The 23,816-nt window shown below is 38.5% G+C and overlaps 1 protein-coding gene across 2 annotated transcripts in view; it reads right to left on the bottom strand.

The window, feature by feature from the left end:
* The window catches only part of CHST9 (carbohydrate sulfotransferase 9), a 294,555-nt gene that overhangs the window by 232,066 nt on the left and 38,673 nt on the right, over positions 1-23,816 (bottom strand). For both annotated transcript variants that reach the window (XM_021670007.2, XM_021670006.2), the window contains exon 2: positions 19,462-19,677. In XM_021670007.2, the coding sequence (XP_021525682.2) occupies positions 19,462-19,582 (121 nt within the window). In that variant the 5' untranslated portion in view covers positions 19,583-19,677. The remainder of the gene's footprint in view (positions 1-19,461; positions 19,678-23,816) is intronic.

The raw sequence follows: 23,816 nt of genomic DNA, 5'->3' as shown, positions 1-23,816 counted from the left end.
TCAGCACACAGATGTTCAACTGGAGAACAGACACCATATTCTTGCTCCTCGTGGTGCATCTAGTTGCTAAACCTCCTAATTCTAGGTTTTGTAATAGCTATGTTCAAGCCAGTCTGGGAAATGAGCCAGTAATTCCAAAGGATCTTGAGCCCTCTTGGATCTCAAGAAGGACGGAAAGAAGAAAGCAAAGGTGGAGGAGAAGAAGGGGGAAAATATGGTGTGGAAAAATAGTTATCAGGAATTCTGTTTTAGTGCCAGTTTTGTTACCTAATGGCTATGCAAATTAAGCCTTTCAGTTGTTTCTCTTTAAAAGGAGGAGGCTGGGACTAGATGGTGCTTTAACATTTAAAACAGTTTATTTCTATTAGGAAAATTAGATAGTTTGGACTAGGTGGTATTACATTACTGAATCAATACTTGCTAACGGGACTTAACTTGCTGACTGCCATGAATTATTTAGTGAGTGAGGTCTTTACACTCATACTCAAAGTCCACACTAATGACCTAGTAATTATTTTAATCGATTTTCAATGAACTGTGAAATACTCTGTTGGCATACCAATAAAGTAAGAAACACTGAGAGCAGATACTGTGTCTTACATTTATATCTTTCAACTATAATTCTGAATAGCAATCAGTGTATCTAAAAAATAGTTCTGTGTATGTTTTATTAGAATTATCATTGTACGTGTCTACTATTTTAAGAAACCCTAATTTGGATTCATGTGAGCAGAGGAAAAGATATAATCTGGAAGCACAGAATATTTTAGCTGATAGGATTTTGGATAATATACAACTCAACCCGTTATAGCAGCTCTTAAACATGTAAACAAAGATACTACGCAACGATATTCGTAGCAGAATTATGCATGAGAGTAAAAAGTTAAAAACTTTAATGTGCATCAATTGGAGGATGTATATATAAATTGCAGCTTATTTATATAATGAGGTATTAGCTAGCAGTTAGGTAAATGACCAAGAGCTACATATATCAATGCAAATAAATCTCAAAAACCTACTGTTGAATGAATAAGCAAGCTGCAAAAGGGTAAATACGGACAAATACATTTTATATAAGGCTACAAATATGAAAAAGAAATATATGCATGTGTTAAAAATTATAGAGACATACAGGTATGTGGTAGTAAACATAAAATTTAGGATGGGGTTACCTCAGGAAGGCAAGAAAGAAGGTATGAAAATGAGAGAAGAAAAGAAAGCATAAAGTACAAAGATTTACCAATTTGTTCAAAGACACAAGGCAGGTTAGAAGTGAGTACCCTACACAATACTTTTCACTACAAACTACTAATTGGAGCATTAAATACTAATCCATTTTGGAGAGCTTCTGAGACTTATTTGTTAATATCTGTATAAACTTAAAATAAAATCCTACATCTCACATCAACTAAATAGACCCCCTCTTGGCCAAGGGGACACTAGAGAAACCTTAAAAAACTGAGTTCCTGGCCAGGCGTGGTGACTCATGCCTGTAATCCCAGCACTTGGAGAGGCCAAGGTGTGTGGATCATCTGAGGTCAGGCGTTCAAGACCAGCCTGGCTAACATGGTGAAATCCATCTCTAATGAAAATACAGAAAATTAGGTGGGCACGGTGGCGCGTGCCTGTAGTTCCAGCTACTTGGGAGGCTGAGGCAGGAGAATTGCTTGAGCCTGGGTGGTGGAGGTCGCAGTGAGCTGAGATTGCGCTACTGTCTCAAAAAAAAAAAAAAAAAAAACTACTTAATTTCCTGGCTATGATGAGAAACTGATTTTCCCTCCCCTTTTGGAGTTTAGACACAACTGGTCAGCATTAATTTTAAAATCGAGATCATAAGACTGACAGAACAGACTTCTTGTGGCAATAGATAACAAATTATAAATAAGACCTAAGGTCATGAAAGGCAGGGGTGAAGTCACACCTGCAGGCATTAATCTTGCTATACAGCATCCCTGTTTTAATTTAAAACATTCCTTTCTGTGAGTCCAAACTTTAAACAGAATCTTACTCCTTTAACCAATTGTAAGTTAAAGAATCTTTGAATCCACCTTTAATCTATAAGCCCTCACTTCAAGATATCCTGTATTTTCCAGGCACATCAATGTACACCTTCCATGTATTGATTTATGTCTTTGATTGTAATGCCCACCTCCCTAAAATGTATAAAACCAAACTGTCATCCAACTACCTTGGGACAATTTACTCATCTTGGGTTTGTGTTTACCCTGGGCTATGGTTACTTATTGGCTTGGAATAAGCTTCTTTAAAATATTTCACAGAGATTAGCTTTTTTCCATTAACATCTCCTTTAGACACAAAATGATAGTCACATAAAATTTAACATTGTAAGAGATGTTAAAAGGTTATTTTGTATAATTCCTCATTCAAGTTTTGACTTTTCTTCCCAATGTGTCAGCTAAATGATGATCCAGTGTTTTGTTCAAACAAAATACTGTATAGCAAAAGGAAAAATAAACTACAGATAACACATTGCTGATCTCAGTGAAGACATTTCAGGATATCCCTGGAGAAAATCCTCAGCCCACCCCAAACCAAGCAATTTAACTTCTGAATAATCAAGTTAAACACCAGCCTCACTTGTCTTCCTTAGCTTAGCTGAGCTTAGTTTTGGGGTGAATTTACTCAGACAGCAAAGACTTACTGATCATCTTCTATGTGCCGGGCACTATGCTTGGTGGTAGGGCACAGGAGTGAACAAGGCAGTACCTTTGGGTTTGTGGTGTAAAATGAATTTAAAACAGTGAGGAAGAATTGCTCTGTGCCATCTTCTGCTTTACCCTCTATTCTAAGAGGTAAACAGGACTAATGGGGCTCATTATGAGGCCACTGTGAAATTTAATAAGCCTTCTCTGAGACAGATGAGTGCTCACTAAGGGTAGGAAAGAAAATTAAGAAAGAGTAGGAACAGTGTTAGATCTGGGAGCAAATGGATCTAGGACCCCAACATTTGCTGGGGCTGCCTGTATATAACTCTGCTCCTCTCTTCCTGTCTGCTTTTCTTCTCTCTCTTGTACTAAGCCTAGCATCTTCAGCTGCTCTGGTCCACATAGTAGAAAACAGCTGAATAAGCTTCTGAGCTTTGCATTAGACAGTCCAGGTACTCAGTCTATATTCCAGGTCTCAAAAGCCAGAATCCCCAGAAAGGGAATCACTGGCCAAGCTTGGATCAGCCTCCCATCCCCTGGACAACAAATTTACAGGGCTCATGGTGTGTGGTACACTATGAACGATAGGTGTAGCATTGGCCAGGTACTTGCCAACACAACTAATGAAGGGCTACATTGTAATATGGCAGTTCCTGGTACTACTTTGTAGATAGCAAGTGCGTCATTATTTATATGTGCTCACAACCTATTGGGAGAACAAACACGTGAATATATTACTCATGTTAAATATCTATGTTGATGGGATCAACCCTGTTGCAAAGCTTGGCTGCTGCATGTTATTCAGGCTCAGAAGACTTTAAGCAACTTGACATCCATGACTCCTTCACTTATCGGGTATGGGGCAAAAGCAGGGGACAGTGCACAGGAATACAGGAGCCTCAAAAAGCTCGGGCAGAGAGTTAAGACAGAGCCCACAGAGTTGAGTTGAGTTGTAACTGGCTGAGTGAATGGAGGGGTTGGGGGTACATGGCAAGGTAAGGACTGAAATCTGCATCTGGAAGCAGAGGGAGCTGTGGGACACTGGTGACCAAAATACAAGTTTCCTGCCCTCAGGAAGCCTCCATTTTACTGGGAAATGTAGAGTATATGTGAACAAACAAAAGTAATTGTTACAAATTGAGATCAGTGCCATAAAGTAAAAAATTTTTTTTTGAGATGAAGTCTCACTTTGTCACCCAGGCTGGAGTACAATGGTGCGATCTCAGCTCACTGCAACCTCCACCTCTGGAGTTCAAGTGATCCTCCTGCCTCAGCCCCCGGAGTAGCTGGGATTACAGGTGCATGCCACCACACCTAGTTAATTTTTGTATTTTTAGTAGAGACAGGGTTTCATCATGTTGGTCAGGCTGGTCTTGAACTCCTGACCTTGTGATCTAACCCCCTTGGCCTCCTAAAGTGCTGAGATTACAGGTGTGAGCCACTACGCCCAGCCCAAAATAAAAATTTTAAGAAAGAATAAAACAGGTGCAGAGAGAGAAAACTTCTACTTTACATAGGATGTTTGGGGAAGGTATTGAAGCTGTACCCTGAAGGATTTGGAAAAACAAGCTGTGGAAATGGCCAAGGAAATGTGCTTTAGGAAGAGGGAACAGTCCTCGCACAGGAACAATCACGTGAAGGGAAGATGAGGTGTGGAGCTGTCCAGAAGTGGACAGTGGGAGCATTTGCTCATTTGATTTAAAAAATTGCTTGTCGCACTTACAGATATAAGAGAAAGTAGTTCAAATGAGTGACTTTTTAAAGAAAAGCAATTTTATTTCCCTGAGTATATGATTGACAGTAAACATAAAGTCCTTCTATGTAAAAAAAAAAAAAAAAAAAAAAGGCTTTGTTCTAGTTCAGGTATACAAAGATAACCTGAAAGAAAACATAATTTCAAAACAGCAACATCAGAATCAGGATGAATGGTCTGCTTTTTGGATCAAAAGAATAGACTCTCTCATCAGAGAGGCTCAGGAGAGAAGAATTGTTATCAATCCAGTCTAGAAATAAAACTTTATATGCCAAATATATGCTTCAGTGTAGAGAGAGAAAGTGTACTTAGTTTGAAGAAAAAAAAAAAGCAAGATGAAGTCTCCTTAGAAACACCAGATTCATGGACCAGAATCAATTATCTGACAAAAAGCAATAAGGTGGCTTTACTTTGCCTGAAATCAGAGGTTTGCTGCTACTACTTTTCATTTTCTTTCTTTCTTTTTTTTTTTTTTTTGAGACAGAGTTTTGCTCTTGTTGCCCAGGCTGGAGTCCAATGGTGCGATCTCAGCTCACTGTAACCTCTACCTCCCAGGTTCAAGTGATTCTCCTGTCTCAGCCTCCCAAGTAGCTAGGATTATAGGCGCCCACCACCACATCTGGCTAATTTTTTGTATTTTTAGTAGAGATGGGGTTTCACTATGTTGTCCAGGCTGGTCTTGAACTCCTGACCTCAGGTGATCCACCTGCCTGGCCTCCCAAAGTGCTGGGATTACAGGCGTAAGCCACCATGCCCAGCCTTACTTTTCAATTTCATACAAAGTGGGAGGGTTGAAATATAAGCAGGACTACTGATGTTTATAGTGCTTAAAAACAAACAAACAAACAAAAAACCAAGTACACAAGGCACCATCTATTTTGGCTAACTTGCCACTGATAATAGTATGCAGGATTTGAATCAATCCTTGACCCACTGAAAGGTCATATCACTGATCAGAAAGAAAGTATTTTCAGGCAAATTATGTTCAGGACCAGAGTCCTACAGAGCATGGATTGGTGGCAACAAGTTTTAAAAAGGTAAGACTATATCTATAAGATTCTCTTATAGGCTAGCAATGATAATTCATAGCTAAATTGTTGACTTTAGATGTTAATGCTAAATCCTAAATTCAGACATTGTACTTATTTGGCATGAATCAGAAAAAGACTGGTAGAAGTCAGGGAAAAAATCTAATTAGAATACAAGAAATATTTTTAAAAGTTTCTGAGTTCTGGGGAGATGGTCAAAAAACAAAAAATTTAAGTTAGACAGGGACAATTAGATCAAGACATTTACTGTACACTATGCTGGCTATAGTTAATAACAATATGTCATACTGTATATTTTCAAATTGCTAAAAGATTTTAAGTATTTTTACCAAAAAAATGATAAGTATGTTAAGTGGCTTGATTTGACCATTCTGCAAGATGGACATGTATTAAGACATCATGTTGTATACCATAAGTGTATACAATTTTTCCTTGTCATTTAAAATTTTTTAAATAACACAAAACAAGGAACAAAAAATGTTTTAGAGGGAAAGGAAGCAGTAGTGAACCATTTCATGTTGAGAATAAATACTTGTTTGAGAAGAGTATATTTTTCTGACTCCTTGGCTGGGTCAGCTGATCCATACTGCAGAAATATTTTCTGGGTTTAGAAATAATTTCCCTTTGTTAGTCTCACTTTATTGTTCAACTTTTTATAGCTTGAAACCTGTCTTGGTGAAAATGGAGACCTCAGATATAATGTTATTTACAGTCTTTCTCTTCTTCTGTCACCTTAATAAGAGAATTACAGTGACCACTCTTTTTTCTTCTCGCACATATCTTGTAAATGAATAAGAGGTAAGAGGAAGTGCCAACAAATCAGCCAAAGTCAATATCTCTGGGTCAGTGGCTCATAACCTTGGCTGAATATTAAAATTACCTGGGGAGATTTTAAAAATCCCCATGCCAGGGCCACACTCCCAGCCTGGCAAATTAGCATCTCTGTGGAGGAGGCCAGGAACCAAAATCAGCATCTCAAGAGTGTGGACTGAGGCATGTGTTCCTTAAAAGGTCTGGTCTTTCTCAAGCAGCTGGTGAGAACCACTGATCTAACTGTGCTTCTCTCACTTCAACATGTGCAGCAAGCACCTGAGATTCTTATTAAAATGCAGATTCCAATTCAGCAGGCCTGTGTGGGTGCTGACGGCTGCAATTCTCACAACTCTCATATGACGCTGTTGCTTCTGCTGCTTTCCACATTTTGGAGACAGAGACTCTGGATCAGGGCTTCTCAAAATATAATCCCTGGATCTGCAGCATCAGGGTCCACAGAGATCTTGTTGGAAATGCAAATTCTTGGGCCCCATCCCAGATCTAATGAATGAGTAACTCTGGGGGCGGAACACAACAGTCTGTTTTAACCAAACCTTCAGGGGATGCTGATGTACATTAAAGTTTGAGAACTACTATTGGATAATAGTTTTGAGTTTACTTGAGTGTTAGGCTTTTGAGGGACAATAAAGGAAGATACCATAGTTTATCCAGAGCAATGGAGAAGGCTTATTGCAAGGATACTTGCGGAAATAAGAGATCAGGCTTCACAGGAACCCAGGAAAAGTTGCACAACCAGGATACACGTGATGACCCACTGTGGCACAGCGAGAAATCCCAGGAACATGGGTGTGGTCTGGAAACCTGGAGTGTCATCGTGTATCTGGAGTGATTTCCCTGGCTGCCCACTGCCTGCCCAGTGCACTGTGTCTTCCTCTAGTGTCTTCTCTTAGCACAACGCTACAATGCTCACCATCTCTGCACACTGCAGGGTGGCTTAGTTGGAGTTCTAGAATGAGGCTGCTTGAATCAGAATTCTGGTTTCTTATTTGCTTAGCCTCAGTTTTCTTGTCTTGAAAAATGGGAATACTAATGGCACCTATCTTAGACTTGCGGGATTCAATGAGATAATTGATGTGATGTGTTTAGAGCATTGCCTGGGATCCAGTAACTGCTGCAACTACAAGGCTGCCATTCTTGTTTTTAAAAAAGTTTTTCAGTTTTAAGTAAACATGTAAAATCATTATCAATAAATAGCTAAAAAATTATTGGTCTCGAAAAGAAATGCTTAGAAGTTGTTTGGACAGATTATTGTAGTGTAGGCTACGTCGAGGAAATGGTTTCAGTTTGGAATGGCTGAAACTAAACTTAACTCTGGAAAATCTCAGGAAAATATATAATGTAAACTATTAGATGGGATCTGTACTAATTGTTACTGCTTTGCATATTTTAAATACGTGTATATAACTGTTCATTACTTGATAGAAAATTTTGTTATATATGCATATTTCTAACACAAGTTACACACAGGAATAGTACTGTCATATTTTAAAAGGAATATACAGTAGGTGTTATCATCCAGGCAAGAGTGACCAGATTGTCTTTTTCATGAAATAGTTAAGAAGTCTGGGTGACAGAGTGAAACTGTGTATCAAAAAAAAAAAAAAAAAAACTGGGATTTCATTCTCCATGAAAATGATAAGGCTATGATATGGAAGGAAGATGAGCCTCATGAAGTCATGAAGTGTCAGGGATACAGATAAGACAAGTTGTTAAGCAGAAGTTAAAATGCAAGTTCTCACTGAATATATGGATCTTTCTAAGGAAGTTGCTGTAAGATGAGTGGATGCCTTAGGAAGGAGTGAATTCTTGGTCCCCAGGAGTCTTCAAACACAGTCTATGTGGTAATTAGACTGGGATACTGGAAAACCAAGCAAAGCATTATTTATCCACCCACACAACAATACTATTGAGCACCTGTCACATATTAGGTTCCACGCTATGAAAAGGGGATACTGAGGGAAGTCAGGCAAGGTGTCTGTCCATACAGAGTTCACAAAATAGGAAAGGATACAGACAATAACTCAACAAATAATTAAGGAGGCAATTGCTGATTGTGATAATTTTGCTGAAGAAAATGAATAAGATGGAGATTGATTTATAAATATAATCAATATATAATTTATTATCTATATTGACTCACAGAATTGATTATATTGATTTATATACATAATTATATAGTCTATATATATATTGATTTATATGTGTGTGTGTATATATAGATCTATATCTATATGTATATCTATATATAGAGAGAGGGGGGGAGAGAGAGAGAGAGGCACTGATTGACATGAGAGTGACAAAGAAGGTGAGCTAGGCCCTGACAGGTGGGATGACAAAAAGGATCCCAGGCTCCCGAAACTATGAGCACATCCAGTCAGCAAAGGGCTTGCTTTAGCAGAGGAAGAGAGGCAGCTCTGAAAGCATGGTGAGTGAATGGAGAAATAGACTGGAGGCAGGCAGTGGCTAGAGCTCACACAGCTGTGAGCCCTGGGGAGAAGTTTTTGTTAAAGGAAATGAGATATGATTGAAACATTTTAAACATGGGAGTGATGTAATCCAAATTGTATTTTTAAAAAACAGGTGGGTTCAAGAGGATCTTTGAACTCTCATCTAAAGCTGAGATAGTGACTCTGTTGTTAGAGGGTCTCAATGCTATCTTATGGCACATACGAAACAGTTACACACCATGCCTTTTGGTATGAGTTCCACTTAGCACGAAGATTCTAACTACATAAAGAGTGCCAAATTCAAAACTTAAATAGTAACTGGGGGAAAACAACAAGACATTCTTGTGATTTATCCTAACCAGTCCTCATCATGGCTGCATCATACCCATAGCTCTCTGCCCTCCTCTGGTTTTCTGGGTCCTCTGCACGCTCTCACCTGCCCAGCCTCCACTTCCCTCCTTCTAGTGCTTCTAGTGCTTCTATCTGGTCAGCAATTCTATCCCTGAGGACTGACTGGGCTGTTTCTCCCATCCCCTGTCTCTTTTCTGTCACAATGGACTCCTCCTTTTGTCCCAACAGCTTGGCCTGGACTCTGGACCATTTTCTCCCTTACAATTCATTTAACTGTGGTCTCCTTGAGAAAAAAGATTATCTCTGGCTCGCTGTTATATTCCTGTATTCACCATGGTGCTCGGCACATCCAATTGTTAAGTCGTCAAGAAGTACTGCTGGATGAGTGATTCCTCTGCCTGTGGAGGCAGCTTGTATAGACACAAGATGCCCCTGGACAATGACCTTTCTCTCTATATTCAATCCTATCCTTCTCCTGCCAGCTTCTCCATTGGGAACCAGAGTGGCTCTGTGCTAATTAGCTTCTCCCAACTAATTTAACCAAAGTTGGATCTAAGCCTTCATTTTTTTTGTAACCTTAATCAGTCAAGGCACAAGCTTGGGCACAATTAAGTTTTCCTGAATTGTGGCTGAGTCTTAATTGTGGCAACTCAGAAAAAACAAGTTTGCAGATGTTCTGCGTCATTTCCAGGATAATAATAACATCTCACGTTCATTGTGCATTACTGTTTTTCAGGCACCATGCTGAGTGCTTTGCAAGTATTGTCTCCTTTCATCTTCACTGCAAACCTATGTGGAAAATATGACTATTCTCATTTTACACATAAGGAAACTGAGGCTTAGAGAGTCAAAGATATTTGCCCAGGGTTACAAAGCTAACAAATAAAAGATCTGAGATCTTCAAGATCCTTCTGAATGAAGAATTTGTACTCCTAACAACTATGAAAAAAACATAAAATAAAATTCGTAATAACATACCAACATACTGAAAATTAGCCCTAGGAAATAGATAAATTAATTGATAGTGATATTGAAAAAGGAGCTGGTATTATGGAACTCTGTTGCATAACTGGATATATTTTCATTTCTGTCATACAGCTTCTCTTTATGTCCAAAAAAATCTCTTTTCATTATCCTTTTACTAGCATATCAGAGCATATGTAAGATATTTTGAATTCTAAAGTATTTTATTTTAATAGAAAAAAAAACAAGAAAACCAGGGAGGCTTAGAAAATAGTGCATATCTTAGATTTGAAAGGCCTCAAATAAAAGACATGAAGAAAACTGAAGAGTTCTCATATACAACTGAAATATATGTGAGATCAAAGCCATTTAAATTTTAAAAACCAGCATTACTTATAGAAAGTCTCAGGAACCAAACCAGCTCATCTTTCAAAGTTTCTTTGAGTGACAGTTCTAAAGTATCCAAAAGACAGATTTTCCATTTTTTTAAACATAACATCAAAGCACATATTCATATATTTATTTATTTAAAAATAGATTGCCTTTAAAAATGCCTAATGCTTCCGATGTTATTTGAAACACATATTTTTAAAAAAAACAACAACATAAAATAATAGGTGTCTGCCTCCTTAGAAAATTGCAGAATTTCAACTCACAGCACTAACCTAGTATAAGGCAGAACTCCAGATGGAAGTCTTCTTGAAGAATATTACAGTTTTTCTTCAGAGACATCGTTATCTACAGGACTCTTGACTTTTACATTTATGCTTTTTGTCATGAGTAGTTTATGAAATATTACATAATTCATTTAAAATATATCAAAAATCAAGGAAAGCACTTCTATCAACATTACAAATAAGCTTTAAGAGAATAAGTGGTAAGTGTTTTACCACTCAGTCTTAAGCAAGAAAAATAATTTTCCAACACTTGGGAAAATTATGAACTCATGTTAAGATTTAAGCTTGTAAAAGAGGTTACACATCTCTGGGTTGCTTAATTTACCAATTTCAGTGATTTAAAAACATCTGTACTGATACTACTACATTTATAATTATATGCCTACATAATCCAACGTTTTGGTTAGGAGACTCTTTTAGCAATCCTGAGAATTAGGAAAACCTGTAATTAGCTTAGAGGTTTTGAAGTATAATTAGGATTACAATTTAATAACTTGTAACTTTGCACCTACAGGTTAAGTCATTTGAACTTTCTGAGTTTCCCTTGCTTCATCTGTGCTATACAGAATAATAATATTCACCTTTTTCCTTCATGGAGATGATACATCTAGCAGAGGCATGGAACTCATCATAACAGTACAATCTGGGTTCAAATCCAAGCTCTCCCCTCTGTACCAAGGCCTACACATATAAGGCCTTGGATATGCCCCTTAACCCTCTGGAGTCTCATTTTCCTCATCTGTAAATTTAGAATACTCACTTAGTAAGATAGGAGGATTAGAGAAAATTTATGTAAACATTTGGCACTTATTAAACTCTCCATAAATGGTAGCTATTCATGCTTATGGACACATTTGGTAAACTGCATTTTATATATACAGCATTATTAATCTGCTTCCTTAGATATATAATTTCTTACAGACTAAACACATTTCTCCCAAATAGTAGTCTATATATATGAATATATTTTCCCTTAAGTATTAAAATCTTGCTGTGATAGTCTTTTTGTGAAATTTGTTATGAGACCATGATATTAGCAAACTTTGAAATAATGAGATCTTTTTTTCTTCCTCTTTTGTTATATTTCAGTCTATATTCTTCAGTGAATTTTCAATCCATTCATTCATTCATTCTTTTATTCATTCATTCAATAAACACCTACTGAAGGCTTACTATGCTACAGGATCTATGCTAAGGGTTGTATTTCGGGAAGAATTAATCTATATATGTCACTACAGGTGCTTTCATTAAATAAGATAAGTTATTATGATAAATTATTTCAGTAGTATAGAAAAGTTAACATAATATAATAGTTTATATAAATTATAAAGGGAATTAGGAATATGTTTTGACAATATGTTATATATTCTCTAGAAAATCATTATATACAGCCTCTTTTCACAAAGGTTACTATATAAATTAAACAAAGTGTTGGCCAGGTATGGTGGCTTATGCCTGTAATCCCAGCACTTTGGGAGGTCAAGGCATGTGGATCACTTGAGCTCAGGAGTTCAAGACCAGCCTGGGCAACATGGTGAAACCCTGTTTCTAGAAAAAATACAAAAATTAGCCGGGTGCAGTAGCATGTGCCTGTAGACCCAGCTACTTGGGAGGCTGAGGCAGAAGAATCACTTGAGCCTGGGAGGCAGAGGAATTTAAAAATGGAAAAATTTTTTTAAATGATCATAGTTATAACTCAATATTAAATTGCCCTTTGGATAAGATTCTCAAGGGTTTTATAACTAGAATAACTTGAAAATGGACCACAGGGGGCTTCCGCCAAGATGGCTGAATAGGGACAACTCCAGAGAGCAGTTCCCAGCAAAAGAGACCCAGAAGGTGAGCGATCTCCACATTTCCAAATGAGGTACAAGGTTCAATTCAATGGGACTGCTCAGACAGTGGGAATAGCCCAAGAAGGGTGAACCAAAGTAGGGCGGGAGTAGCCCAAAGAGGGCTAACCGAAGCAGGGCGGGGCACTGCCCCACCCAGGAAGTGCAACTGGTCCGGAGGATTGGGGACCTTACCTCCTTGGCACACTGGTACAGATATTGCGCTTCCCCCATGACCTCTGCAACCCGCAGCACAGGAGAATGCCGCTGGGCTGAAAAGTGTGAGTTATCAAAACGGATCTGAGCAACAGCTCCGGTCTGCCTGGCATTGCCAGTTGTCAGCACAGACCTAGGTGGAAATTTTGACTAACACCGAGAACTCTTGCAGGACAGAACTACCTGTCCCCCAGAAAGAGGGAGAGTTGAAAGCAGGGAAACAGGTGATACAGCTTGGTAGGTCCCACCCTCACAAAGTCCAGCAAACTGAAGCCCTCTGGCTAGAGTTTTGCAGCCAGTACATCAGTTTGAACTCGACCTGGGATGATCACACTCAGAGGAGGAAGGACGCCTGCCATTGGGAAGGTGGGTCTAACCACACCTGTGTAAATAAAACCCAGAGGAAGACTACCCAGCAGCCAGGCTGAGCCTGAGACAATCCAGCAGTGCCTCTGCAGGCAGACAAATGACAGAATGCCTCATCAAGCAGCTTCCTGACAACTACATAACCAAAAAAAAAAAAAAAAAAAAATGCCTCATACAGGGGAAATAGCTTCAATATCAACAGAAATGATGTCCACTCAGAGATCCCATCTGAAATCACCAACTTCAAAGATCAAAGGTAGATAAATTCCTGAAGATGGGAAGAAACCAGGACAAAAAGGATGAAATTATCAAAGACCAGAATGCCTCTCCACCAAGGGACCACAACTCCTTACCAGCAAGGGAGCAAAATAGGATGGAGAATGAGTTTGACAAATTGACAGAAGCAGGCTTCAGAAGGTGGGTAATAACAAACTTCTCTGAGCTAAAGGAACATGTTCTAACCCAATGCAAAGAAACTAAGAACTATGAAAAAAGGTTAGACAAAATGCTAACTAGAATAACCAGCTTAGAGATGATAAATCACTTGATGGAGCTGAAAACCCACACGAGAACTTCGCAAGGCATACACAAGTTTCAATAGCTGAATTGATCAAGAAGAAAAAAGGATATCAGAGATTGAAGATCAACTCAATGAAATAAAACGAGAAGGCAAGATTAGAGAAAAAAGAGTGAAAAGAAATGAACAAAGCCTCCAAGAAATATAGGATTATGTGAAGAGACCTAATCTATGCTTGATCAGTGTACCTGAATGTGACAGGGAGAATGAATCCAAACTGGAAAACACTCTTCAGGATATTATCCAGGAGAACTTCCCCAATCTAGCAAGGCAGGCCAACATCCAAATCCAGGAAATACAGAGAACACCACAAAGATACTTCTCAAGAAGATCAATCCCAAGGCACATAATAATCAGATTCACCAGGGTTGAAATGAAGGGAAAAAATGCTAAGGGCAGTCAGAGAGAAAGGTCAGGTCACCCATTAAAGGGAAGCCCATCAGACACAGAAGATCTCTCCCCAGAAACCCTACAAGCCAGAAGAGAATGGGGGCCAATATTCCACATACTTAAAGGAAAGAACTTTCAACTTAGAATTTCATATCCAGCCAAACTAAGCTTCATAAGTGAAGGAGAAATAAAATCCTTTACAGACAAGCAATTGCTGAGAGATTTCTTTGCCACCAGACCTGCACTACAAGAGCTCCCGAAGGAAGTACTAAACACGGAAAGGTAAAACCAGTACCAGCCACTGCAAAAACACCAAATGGTAAAGACCAACGATGCAATGAAGAAATGGTGTCAACTAACCGGCACAACAACCAACCAGTAACAAAAGGCAGGATCAAATTCAAACATAACAATATTAACGTTAAATGGAAATGGCTGAAATGCCCCAATCAAAAGACACAGGCTGGCAAACTCGATAAAAAGTCGTGACCCATCAGTGTGCTGTATTCAGGCAACCCATCTCACATGCAAAGACACACACAGATTCAAAATAAAGGGATGGAAGAAGATTTACCAAGCAAATGGAAAGCAAAAAAAGGCAGGGGTTGCAATCCTAGTTCCTGTTAAATTGACTTTAAACCAACAAAGATCAAAAGAAACAAAGAAAGACATTACATAATGGTAAAAGGATCAATGCAGCAAGAAGAGCTAACTATTCTAAATACATATACAACCAATACAGGAGCACCCAGATACATAAAGCAAGTTCTTAATGACCTACAAAGAGACTTAGACTCCTGCACAATAGTGGGAGACTTTAACACTTCACTGTCAATATTAGCCAGATCAATGAGACAGAAAATCAACAAGGATATCCAGGACTTGAACACAGATCTAGACCAAGAGGACCTAATAGACATCTACAGAACTCTCCACCCCAAATCATAGAATATACATTCTTCTCAGTACCATATTGCACTTACTCTAAAATTGACCACATAATTGGAAGTAAATCACTCCTCAGCAAATGCAAAAGAACAGAAATCATAATGAACAGTCTCTCAGATCACAGTGCAATCACATTAGAACTCGGGATTAAGAAAATCACTCAAAACCACACAACTACTTGGAAACTGAACAACTTGCTCCTGAATGATGAATGGATAAACAATGAAATGAAGGCAGAAATAAAAATGTTCTTTGAAACCAATGAGAATGAGGACACAACATACCAGAATCTCTGGGACACATTTAGTGTCTAGAGGGAAATTTATAGCAATAAATACCCACATGAGAAGTGAGCAAAGATCTAAAATCGACACCCTATCATCAAAATTGAAAAAAGCTAGAGAAGCAAGATCAAAAAATCTCAAAAGCTAGCAGAAGACAGGAAATAACTAAGATCAGAACAGAACTGAAGGAGATAGAGACACAAAAAACCCTTCAAAAAAATCAATAAATCCAGGAGCTGGTGTTTTGAAAAGATCAACAAAATAGACCACTAGCCAGACTAATAAAAAGGAAAAAAATATAAGAATTGAATAGATGCAATAAAAAACAATAAAGAGGAGATCACCACTGATTCCACAGAAATACAAACCATCATCAGAGAATACTAAAAACAGCCCTATGCATGTAAAACAGTAAATCTGGAAGAAATGGATAAATTCCTGGACACTTGCACCCTCCCAAGACTAAACCAGAAAGAAGTTGAAACCTGAATAGACCAATAACAAGGTTTGAAGTTGAGGCAGCAATTAATAGCCTACCAACCAAAAAATCCAGGTCCAATCCAGACGGGTTCACAGCCGAATTCTACCAGACATACGAAGAGGAGCTGGTACTATTCCTTCTGAAATTATTCCAAACAATACACAAAGAAGGAATCCTCCCTAACTCATTTTATAAGACCAACATCATCCTGATACAAAAACCTGACAGAGACATAACTAAAAAAGAAAACTTCAGTCCAATATCCATGATGAACATCCATGCAAAAATCTTCAATAAAATACTGGTAAACTGAATGCAACAGCACATCAAAATGCTTATCCATCACAATCAAGTAGGCTTCTCCTCAGAATGCAAGGCTGGCTCAACATCCCCAAATCTATAAATGTAATCCATCACATAAACAGAACCAAAGACAAAAAACACATGATTATCTCTATAGATGCAGAGAAGGCCTTCAACAAAATTCAACAGCCCTTTATGTTAAAAACCCTCAATATACTAGGTATCATTGGAACGTGTCTCAAAATAATAAGAGCTATTTACAACAAACCCACAGCCAATATCATATTGAACAGGCAAAAACTGGAAGCATTCCCTTTGACAACTGGCACTAGACAAGGATGTCCTCTCTTACCACTCCTATTCAATATAGTATTGGATGTTCTAGCCAGAGCAATCAGGCAAGAAAAAATAAATAAAAGGTATTCAATTAGGAAAAGAGGAAGTTAAATTGTCTCTATTTGCAGATGGCATGATCATATATTTAGAAGACCCCATCATCTCAGCCCAGAACCTCCTCAAGCTGATAAGCAACTTCAACAAAGTCTCAGGATACAAAATCAAAGTGCGGAAATCACAAGCATTCCTATACACCAATAACAGACTAAAAGAGAGCCAAATCATGAGCGAACTCTCATTCACAATTGCTACAAAGAGAATAAAATACCTAGGAATACAACTAACAAAGGATGTAAAGGACCTCTTCAAGGAGAACTACAAACCACTGCTCAATGAAATAAGAGGGGACACAAACAGATGGAAAAACATCCCATGCTCATGGATAGGAAGAATCAATATCGTGAAAATGGCCATACTGCCCAAAGTAATTTACAGATTCAACACTATCCCCATCAAGCTACCATAGACCTTCTTCACAGAACTGAAAAAAAACCACTTTAAACTTCATATGGAACCAAAAGAGAGCCTGCATAGCCAAGACAATCCTAAGTAAAAAGAACAAAGCTGGAGGCATCACGCTACCAGACTTCAAATTATACTACAAGGCTACAGTAATCAAAACAGCATGGTACTGGTAACAAAACAGAGATATAGACCAATGAAACAGAACAGAGGTCTCAGAAACAATGCCACACATCTACAACCATCTGATCTTTGACAAAACTGGCAAAAACAGGCAATGGGGAAAGGATTCCATGTTCAATAAACAGTGTTGGGAAAACTGGCTAGCCATGTGCAGAAAGCTGAAACTGGACCCCTTCTTGACACCTTACACTAAGATTAACTCCAGATGGATTAAAGACTTAAACATAAGACCTAACACCATAAAAACCCTAGGAAAAAACCTAGGCAATACCATTCAGGACATAGGCATAGGCAAGGACTTCAGGACTAAAACACCAAAAGCAATGGCAACAAAAGACAAAATAGACAAATGGGATCTAATTAAACTTAAGGAGTTTCTGCACAGCAAAAGAAACAATCATTAGAGTGCACTGGCAAAAAGTGTTTGCAATCTACCCATCTGACAAAAGGTTAATATCCAGAATCTACAAAGAACTAAGCAGATTTACAAGAAAAAAACACACAACCCCATCAAAAGTGGGCAAAGGATATGAACAGACACTTTTCAAAGTAAGACATTTATGTGGCCAACAAACATATGAAAAAATGCTCATCATCACTGGTCATTAGAGAAATGCAAATCAAAACCACATTGAGATACCATCTCACACCAGTTAGAATGCTGTTCATTAAAAAATCTGGAGACAACAGATGCCGGAGAGGATGTGGAGAAAAAGGAACACTTTTACACTGTTGGTGGGAGTGTCAATTAGTTCAACCATTGTGGAAGACAGTGTGGCGATTCCTCAAGGATTTAGAAATAGAAATTCCATTTGATCCAGCAATTCCATTACTGGGTATATACCCAAAGGATTATAAATTGTTCTATTATAAAGACACATGTACATGTATATTCATTGCAGCACTGTTTACCATAGCAAAGACCCAGAAGCAACCCAAATGCCCATCAATAATAGACTGAAGAAAGAAAATGTGGCACATATACACCATGGCATACTATACTGCCATAAAAAAACAATGAGTTCGTGTCCTTTGTAGGGACATGGATGAATCTGGAAACCATCATTCTCAGCAAACTGACACAGAACAGAAAACCAAATATTGCATGTTCTCACTCATAGGTGGGTGTTGAACAATGAGAACATGTGGGCACAGGGAGGGGAACATCACACACTGGGGTAGGTTTTGATTTGCATTTGCCACCACCCCTGGCTAGGGGAGGGACGGTGGGGGGCAGGGAGGCTGGGGAGGGAAAACACTGGAAGAAATGCCTGATGTATCCGATGGGGGGACAGAGACTGCAAACCACCATGGTATGTGTGTACCTATGCAACAACCCTGCGGGATGTGCACATGTACCCTAGAGCTTAAAGCACAATAAAAAAGAAGAAGAAAATGGTCCACAATTAGGGACAATCAAGAAATCATTCTTCTGTTTTTACTTTATTATCCTTAGCAGTCATAAGCGATAGTCTATTTTTACCAATGGAAACCACTGGAATTTCACAAGAACTACATGTATAAATTTCTATGATATTCTAAGTCATTTACTTTATCTTTATAATCATTTTTAATAGTAATTGAGTGCCTCCAATGTGCAGCAATTGCAAACTGAATGACAAAAATACAACATGAGCATAGCAGGGATCAGTAAACTATTGCCTGTGGACCAAATCTGGCCTACCAGCTGTTTTTGTATATAAAGTTTTATTGGAACACAGCCTGATCCATTTGTTTACATGTAATCTATGGCTGCTTCTTGATATATTGGCAGAGTTGATAGTGGTAGAGATGGTATGGCCTGCAAAGATTAAAATATCTGTGATCTAGTCCTTTATAGAAAAGATTTGCCAACCCTCCTTTATAATAAAGGTGTTAAATGATTTTCGTACCAATTTTAAGTATCAACACAAATTAAGAAGGAATTAAAAGAGAGGTTGCTGTACATTCAGTTCCTTTTAGGCTTATGCCTGATGCTCCATGGACAAACAAGAAGTAGGATAAATGTTACACTTCTCTACAAGCAGTTCTTGCTGGACTATGGGGGCACTGCTATTCCCCACTGAGATAACAAAAATTCCCATTGGTAAGCCACCAAACAAATGCCTATCAGAGTTGTATAATCTTCCTTCCTTTTAGGAGCTGGGAATTTTAGCTTATGACTCATTTTTTGTTGTTGAAAATATTGTTGATTCATAATATATTAATAAGCATCACAACTAATTTAATTTAAAATAGCCATCATTGTTACAATTAAAATAGAAGGAAAAGTACACGTGTTACCTGTATGTTGTTCTTCAATCCAGGCTTGCAAATACATGAAGAGGAGTAGCCCAGCTACTCCAAATATCAGCACAGAGAGGAAGACTTGTTTGAGGTTCATGACCATTTCAGATGGCTGCATTTCTCCTCATTTCAGAATCTGAAGACCACATGATTTGTTTTCCTATCAGGCTTCAGTCTTTTCTTGTTCTTTAAGGGCCCATTCCATAAGGTAACCTAGAATTTTAAAAAGAAATCTACATTGTACATGTCTCCTAACATCAATTCTCAAATATCGTATAAATATGAAGTATTTCAACAACACTGAAGAGTTAATGTGCACAGTAATGCTATGAAGACAGAAAAGGCTGTAGTAGATGTTTCTAGAATGGCAATTTTCTGTTGTATACTTTATCTTATCTAAGGACTGTATTATCCTACAGTTAATGAGTAAGATTCTAACATTTAATTAGGCAAAGTCTGGCCAGACTTAAGCCCTCCTATACTGTAAAGTGTAATGCAAGGTTTGGGATAACTTAGAATAATTTCAAGTATAAAGAATAACAGAATGGGTTGTTAAAGGATGGGTTTTGAGAAACATGTTTGTAGAATTATAAGGAAAAATCACTTCATGTCTTAAGAATATATATATAAAGTTCAAAAATGCAAGGTATAATCTATGATTTTTCTCTCATATAAAGTAACAGATTTCTTCAATTGAAAGGACACATTTCAAATCCTTCAGAGGCATAAAACGATAAATATTAAAAGGCCAGGGTTCAAGGAACTCTCCCACAATAACATGAAATTATTGAAATCTACCTCAGATTACAGAAATCTACCTCAGTAATAAAGGGCTACTTTTAAAAAAATACTGAAATGACTTTCCTTTAGAACAATCTCATTTAATATAACATTAACCTTTTATTTTTTTAAAAAAAACACATCCATTTTTGAGAATCTGATGAAAATGTGAGCCCTTTCCTTAGAAAAGTATAATCACACACAAAATCTTGCATAAAAATGCCAAAGTGTTCATGTACCTTCACTGAAACCCACGTTAAAAATCCCTGTTCCCCAATGAGGACACTCGGATGCCGGGAGGGGAACATCACACATCAGGGCCTGCTGGGGGGTGGGGAGCAAGGGGAGGGAGAGCATTAGAACAAATACCTAGTGCATGCGGGGCTTAAATCCTAAATGATGGGTTGATAGGTGCAGCAAACCACCATGGCACACGTACACCTACGTAACAAACTTGCATGTTCTGCATGTGTATCCTGGCACTTAAAGTAAAATTAAAATTAAAAAACAAACAAACAAAAGAATCCCTATTCCGAACGAACTGCACAAAAGTATGCAGTAACTTGCATGGTGAGCGCACCTGGTTAGCAGCCCAGCTAATGGGACCAAGGTCATGGCTTTGTATCTAATGCTGGCCAGAAACCCTGGCTCTGTTCCTCGGCCACAGAACACAACTCCTCTGGGTAAGCTGAATAAATGTTTCTTCAATATGAAGATATCATACATATTGCAGCATCTAGAAGTTATCTCTTCTATTCCATTGCCTCAAAATCTTTGAGGAGAGTCTTTGAGGGAAAATATTGATTTTGCCTGTTTAAGAGGTGTTTGATGGGGGTGCCAGTTAAAAGTTAAAAACTGCTATGGGAAATTGCTAGTCTGTTTAAAGTATAATATTTAGCTATTCTCGGCAAAACCAATTTTCAGGGCTGGGCAAGGTGGCTCATGCCTGTAATCCTAACACTTTGGAAGGCTGAGGCAGGAGGATTGCTTGACCCCAAGAATTCAAGACCAGCCTGGGCAGCATAGTGAGCCCTGTCTCTAAGAAACATAAAATATATTTTAAAATTAGCCCAGCGTGGTGCCATGTGCCTATAGCTCCAGCTACTGGAGAGCCTGAGGTGGGAGAATCACTTGAGCCCAGGATGGTGGCAGCTGCAGTGAGCTGTGATCAGGCCACTGCACTTCAGCCTAGGCAACAGAGCAAGACTGTGTGTCAAATAAATAGATAAATGAAAATTAAAAAAAAACAAAACTGTAGCTGATAGCCATGATACCACATTTAACTCTATGATTCTAGAATTGCTCATCTCTTAAAGGAGCTCACAAAGTGACCTGAGAAATAAGAGCATGAGATGACTCAGTGGAAGCCCTCCTGTCAACCCTGAGTTCCTACAGTCCTTAGAGCTAGCATTTTCCTTGAGCCTGAAAGGTTGTGGCTGCAGTGAGTGGTGACTGTGCCACTGTACTCCACCTTGGGCAACAGAGCAAGATCCTGTCTCAAAAAAATACAAAACAAAAAACCAATTCTCACACAAATGGGCTTCAAAGGTAATGTAAGAGATCAGAATTAGAAGTGAATGTATTAAGTAATTAGAATGATTTCTTGATTAGAAAAAAAGTCATCAAATAGTTAAAAGTTTTTATGCAGAATGAGAAAAAATTCATGTCATGAATACTTCTTTTCCTTTTTTTTGAGATGGAGTCTCGCTCTGTCACCCAGGCTGGAATATAGTGGTGTGGTCTTGGCCCACTGCAACCTCCACCTCACGGGTTCAAGCGATTCTCCTGCCTCAGCCTCCTGAGTAGCTGAAACTACAGCTGTGAGCCACACCCAGCTAATTTCTGTATTTTTAGTAGAGACAGTGTTTTACCATATTGTCCAAGCTGGTCCTGAACTCCTGACCTCAGGTGACCTATCTGCCTCAGGCTCCCAAAGTGCTGGGATTACAGGTGTGAGTCACTGAGCCTGGCCTAAATACTTATTTTTCTTTATATATATACATTTTTTTCTTTTCTTTTTTTTTTTTTTTGAGACGGAGCTTCATTCTTGATGCCCAGTCTGGAGTGCAATAGCACAATCTCGGCTCACTGCAACCTCTAACTCCTGGGTTCAAGTGATTCTCCTGCCTCACCTCCCAAGTAGCTGGGGTTACAGGCATTTGCCACCACGCCTGGCTAATTTTGTATTTTTAGTAGAGATGGGATTTCTTCATTGTTGGTCAGGCTGGTCTGGAATCCTGACCTCAGGTGATCCACCCACCTTGGCCTTCCAAAGTGCTGGGATTACAGGTGTGAGCCACCGTGCCTGGCCTGATTTTTCTTGATAACTCTGACCTGGAAGGGGCCAGAGTAAGACTGCTTTCTCAAATCCACTTCTCTGAGTTCTGTGAGGAAGGGGAAACTGTTCACTAGTGCTTTTGAGGATCTTAGGCATTTCCTTGATTCAGGTAGTAAAGAAAGTTTTTAAATAAGTAGAAGAGCCGAGATCATACTGCTTATTTGATGGGTGATACTTTGCTCTTATGTTGAATCTAAACTAAAATATTATGGGCTTCAAAATACATGTAACAAAGAAAGTTCCCAAGGGAGATTTGCAGTTTGAGGTGTTCCAGATTGAATCCCTCGAGGGAAGCTATGAAATGAAGCCAGCTTTCTCTTCTCTTGAGGCTGCCCATTAAACAATGAACAGACATAATTCCCGGGTACATAAGAAGATTCAGATAGGAGGAAACCAGTTAAACAAAATCTAGTACTAACAAAGAAATAGTTGTTTACAAGAAGAAAGAGACTTTTACAATCTGTCTACATAATTAAAACTTATCTCACAAGAGAAAAAGCTAGAAGAAAACTCATAAATCAAAGCAGAGCCACAAACCCATGGGAATGGTGGGTGTAACAGCCAAAAGGAGTACTCCTTGGGGGTTTGCAGAGGAAAATTATTACCTACGATGCTGGAAAAAGATTAAGAATTTGCCCTTCCTTTCTTCAGGAGATGTTACTATCCTCTGACATATCCTCCTGGGTGAGAAAGCAGTAGAAAACCCATAATTGTTATTATGGCAGATGTGAGTAGGATTGAGTGAATAAAGCCACAAGGCAGAAAGGCAATCTGGTGTAAAATGGAGAGATATGTTTGATTTTCTCCCATCTCAGTCCATTAACCCAACGTTGGCGTTAGGAAATGGCTCTCATTAAACAAAGGTGAGGTGGTAGGAGCAGCAGGATTGCTTTAAGCAAATCTGAAGGTCAGCTGTGATGGGAAAACACACCTATTTGGAGATCATATATCTATCTTCAAGCCTGCGGAAAAAGTGCAGACTACTGGAGATTGAAATTACTTGGAATAATGCTGCTTTATGTACGAGCATTATACATTTCTACAGCCAAAGGCTTCCTGTATTTTGTATAACTCCTTCCTCTCCCTTCTCATAAACACAATATCTTGAGCTTAATAGGTACTTAACAACTTGTTGCATTGAACTGAATTTGGAGTTTCAATAACAAAATACAGGTAATTGATACTTTTTATAGTTGTATTTGTAAATCCTTAGTCCTAACCTCCAAACGAAGAA

This window comes from Aotus nancymaae, unplaced genomic scaffold (genome assembly GCF_030222135.1).
Source record: "Aotus nancymaae isolate 86718 unplaced genomic scaffold, 86718_ANA_hifiasm-v0.15.2.pri h1tg000020l, whole genome shotgun sequence".
Lineage (NCBI taxonomy): Eukaryota > Metazoa > Chordata > Mammalia > Primates > Aotidae > Aotus > Aotus nancymaae.
Note: the sequence above shows the minus strand (reverse complement) of the source record. Positions and strands in the feature narration are given on the sequence as shown.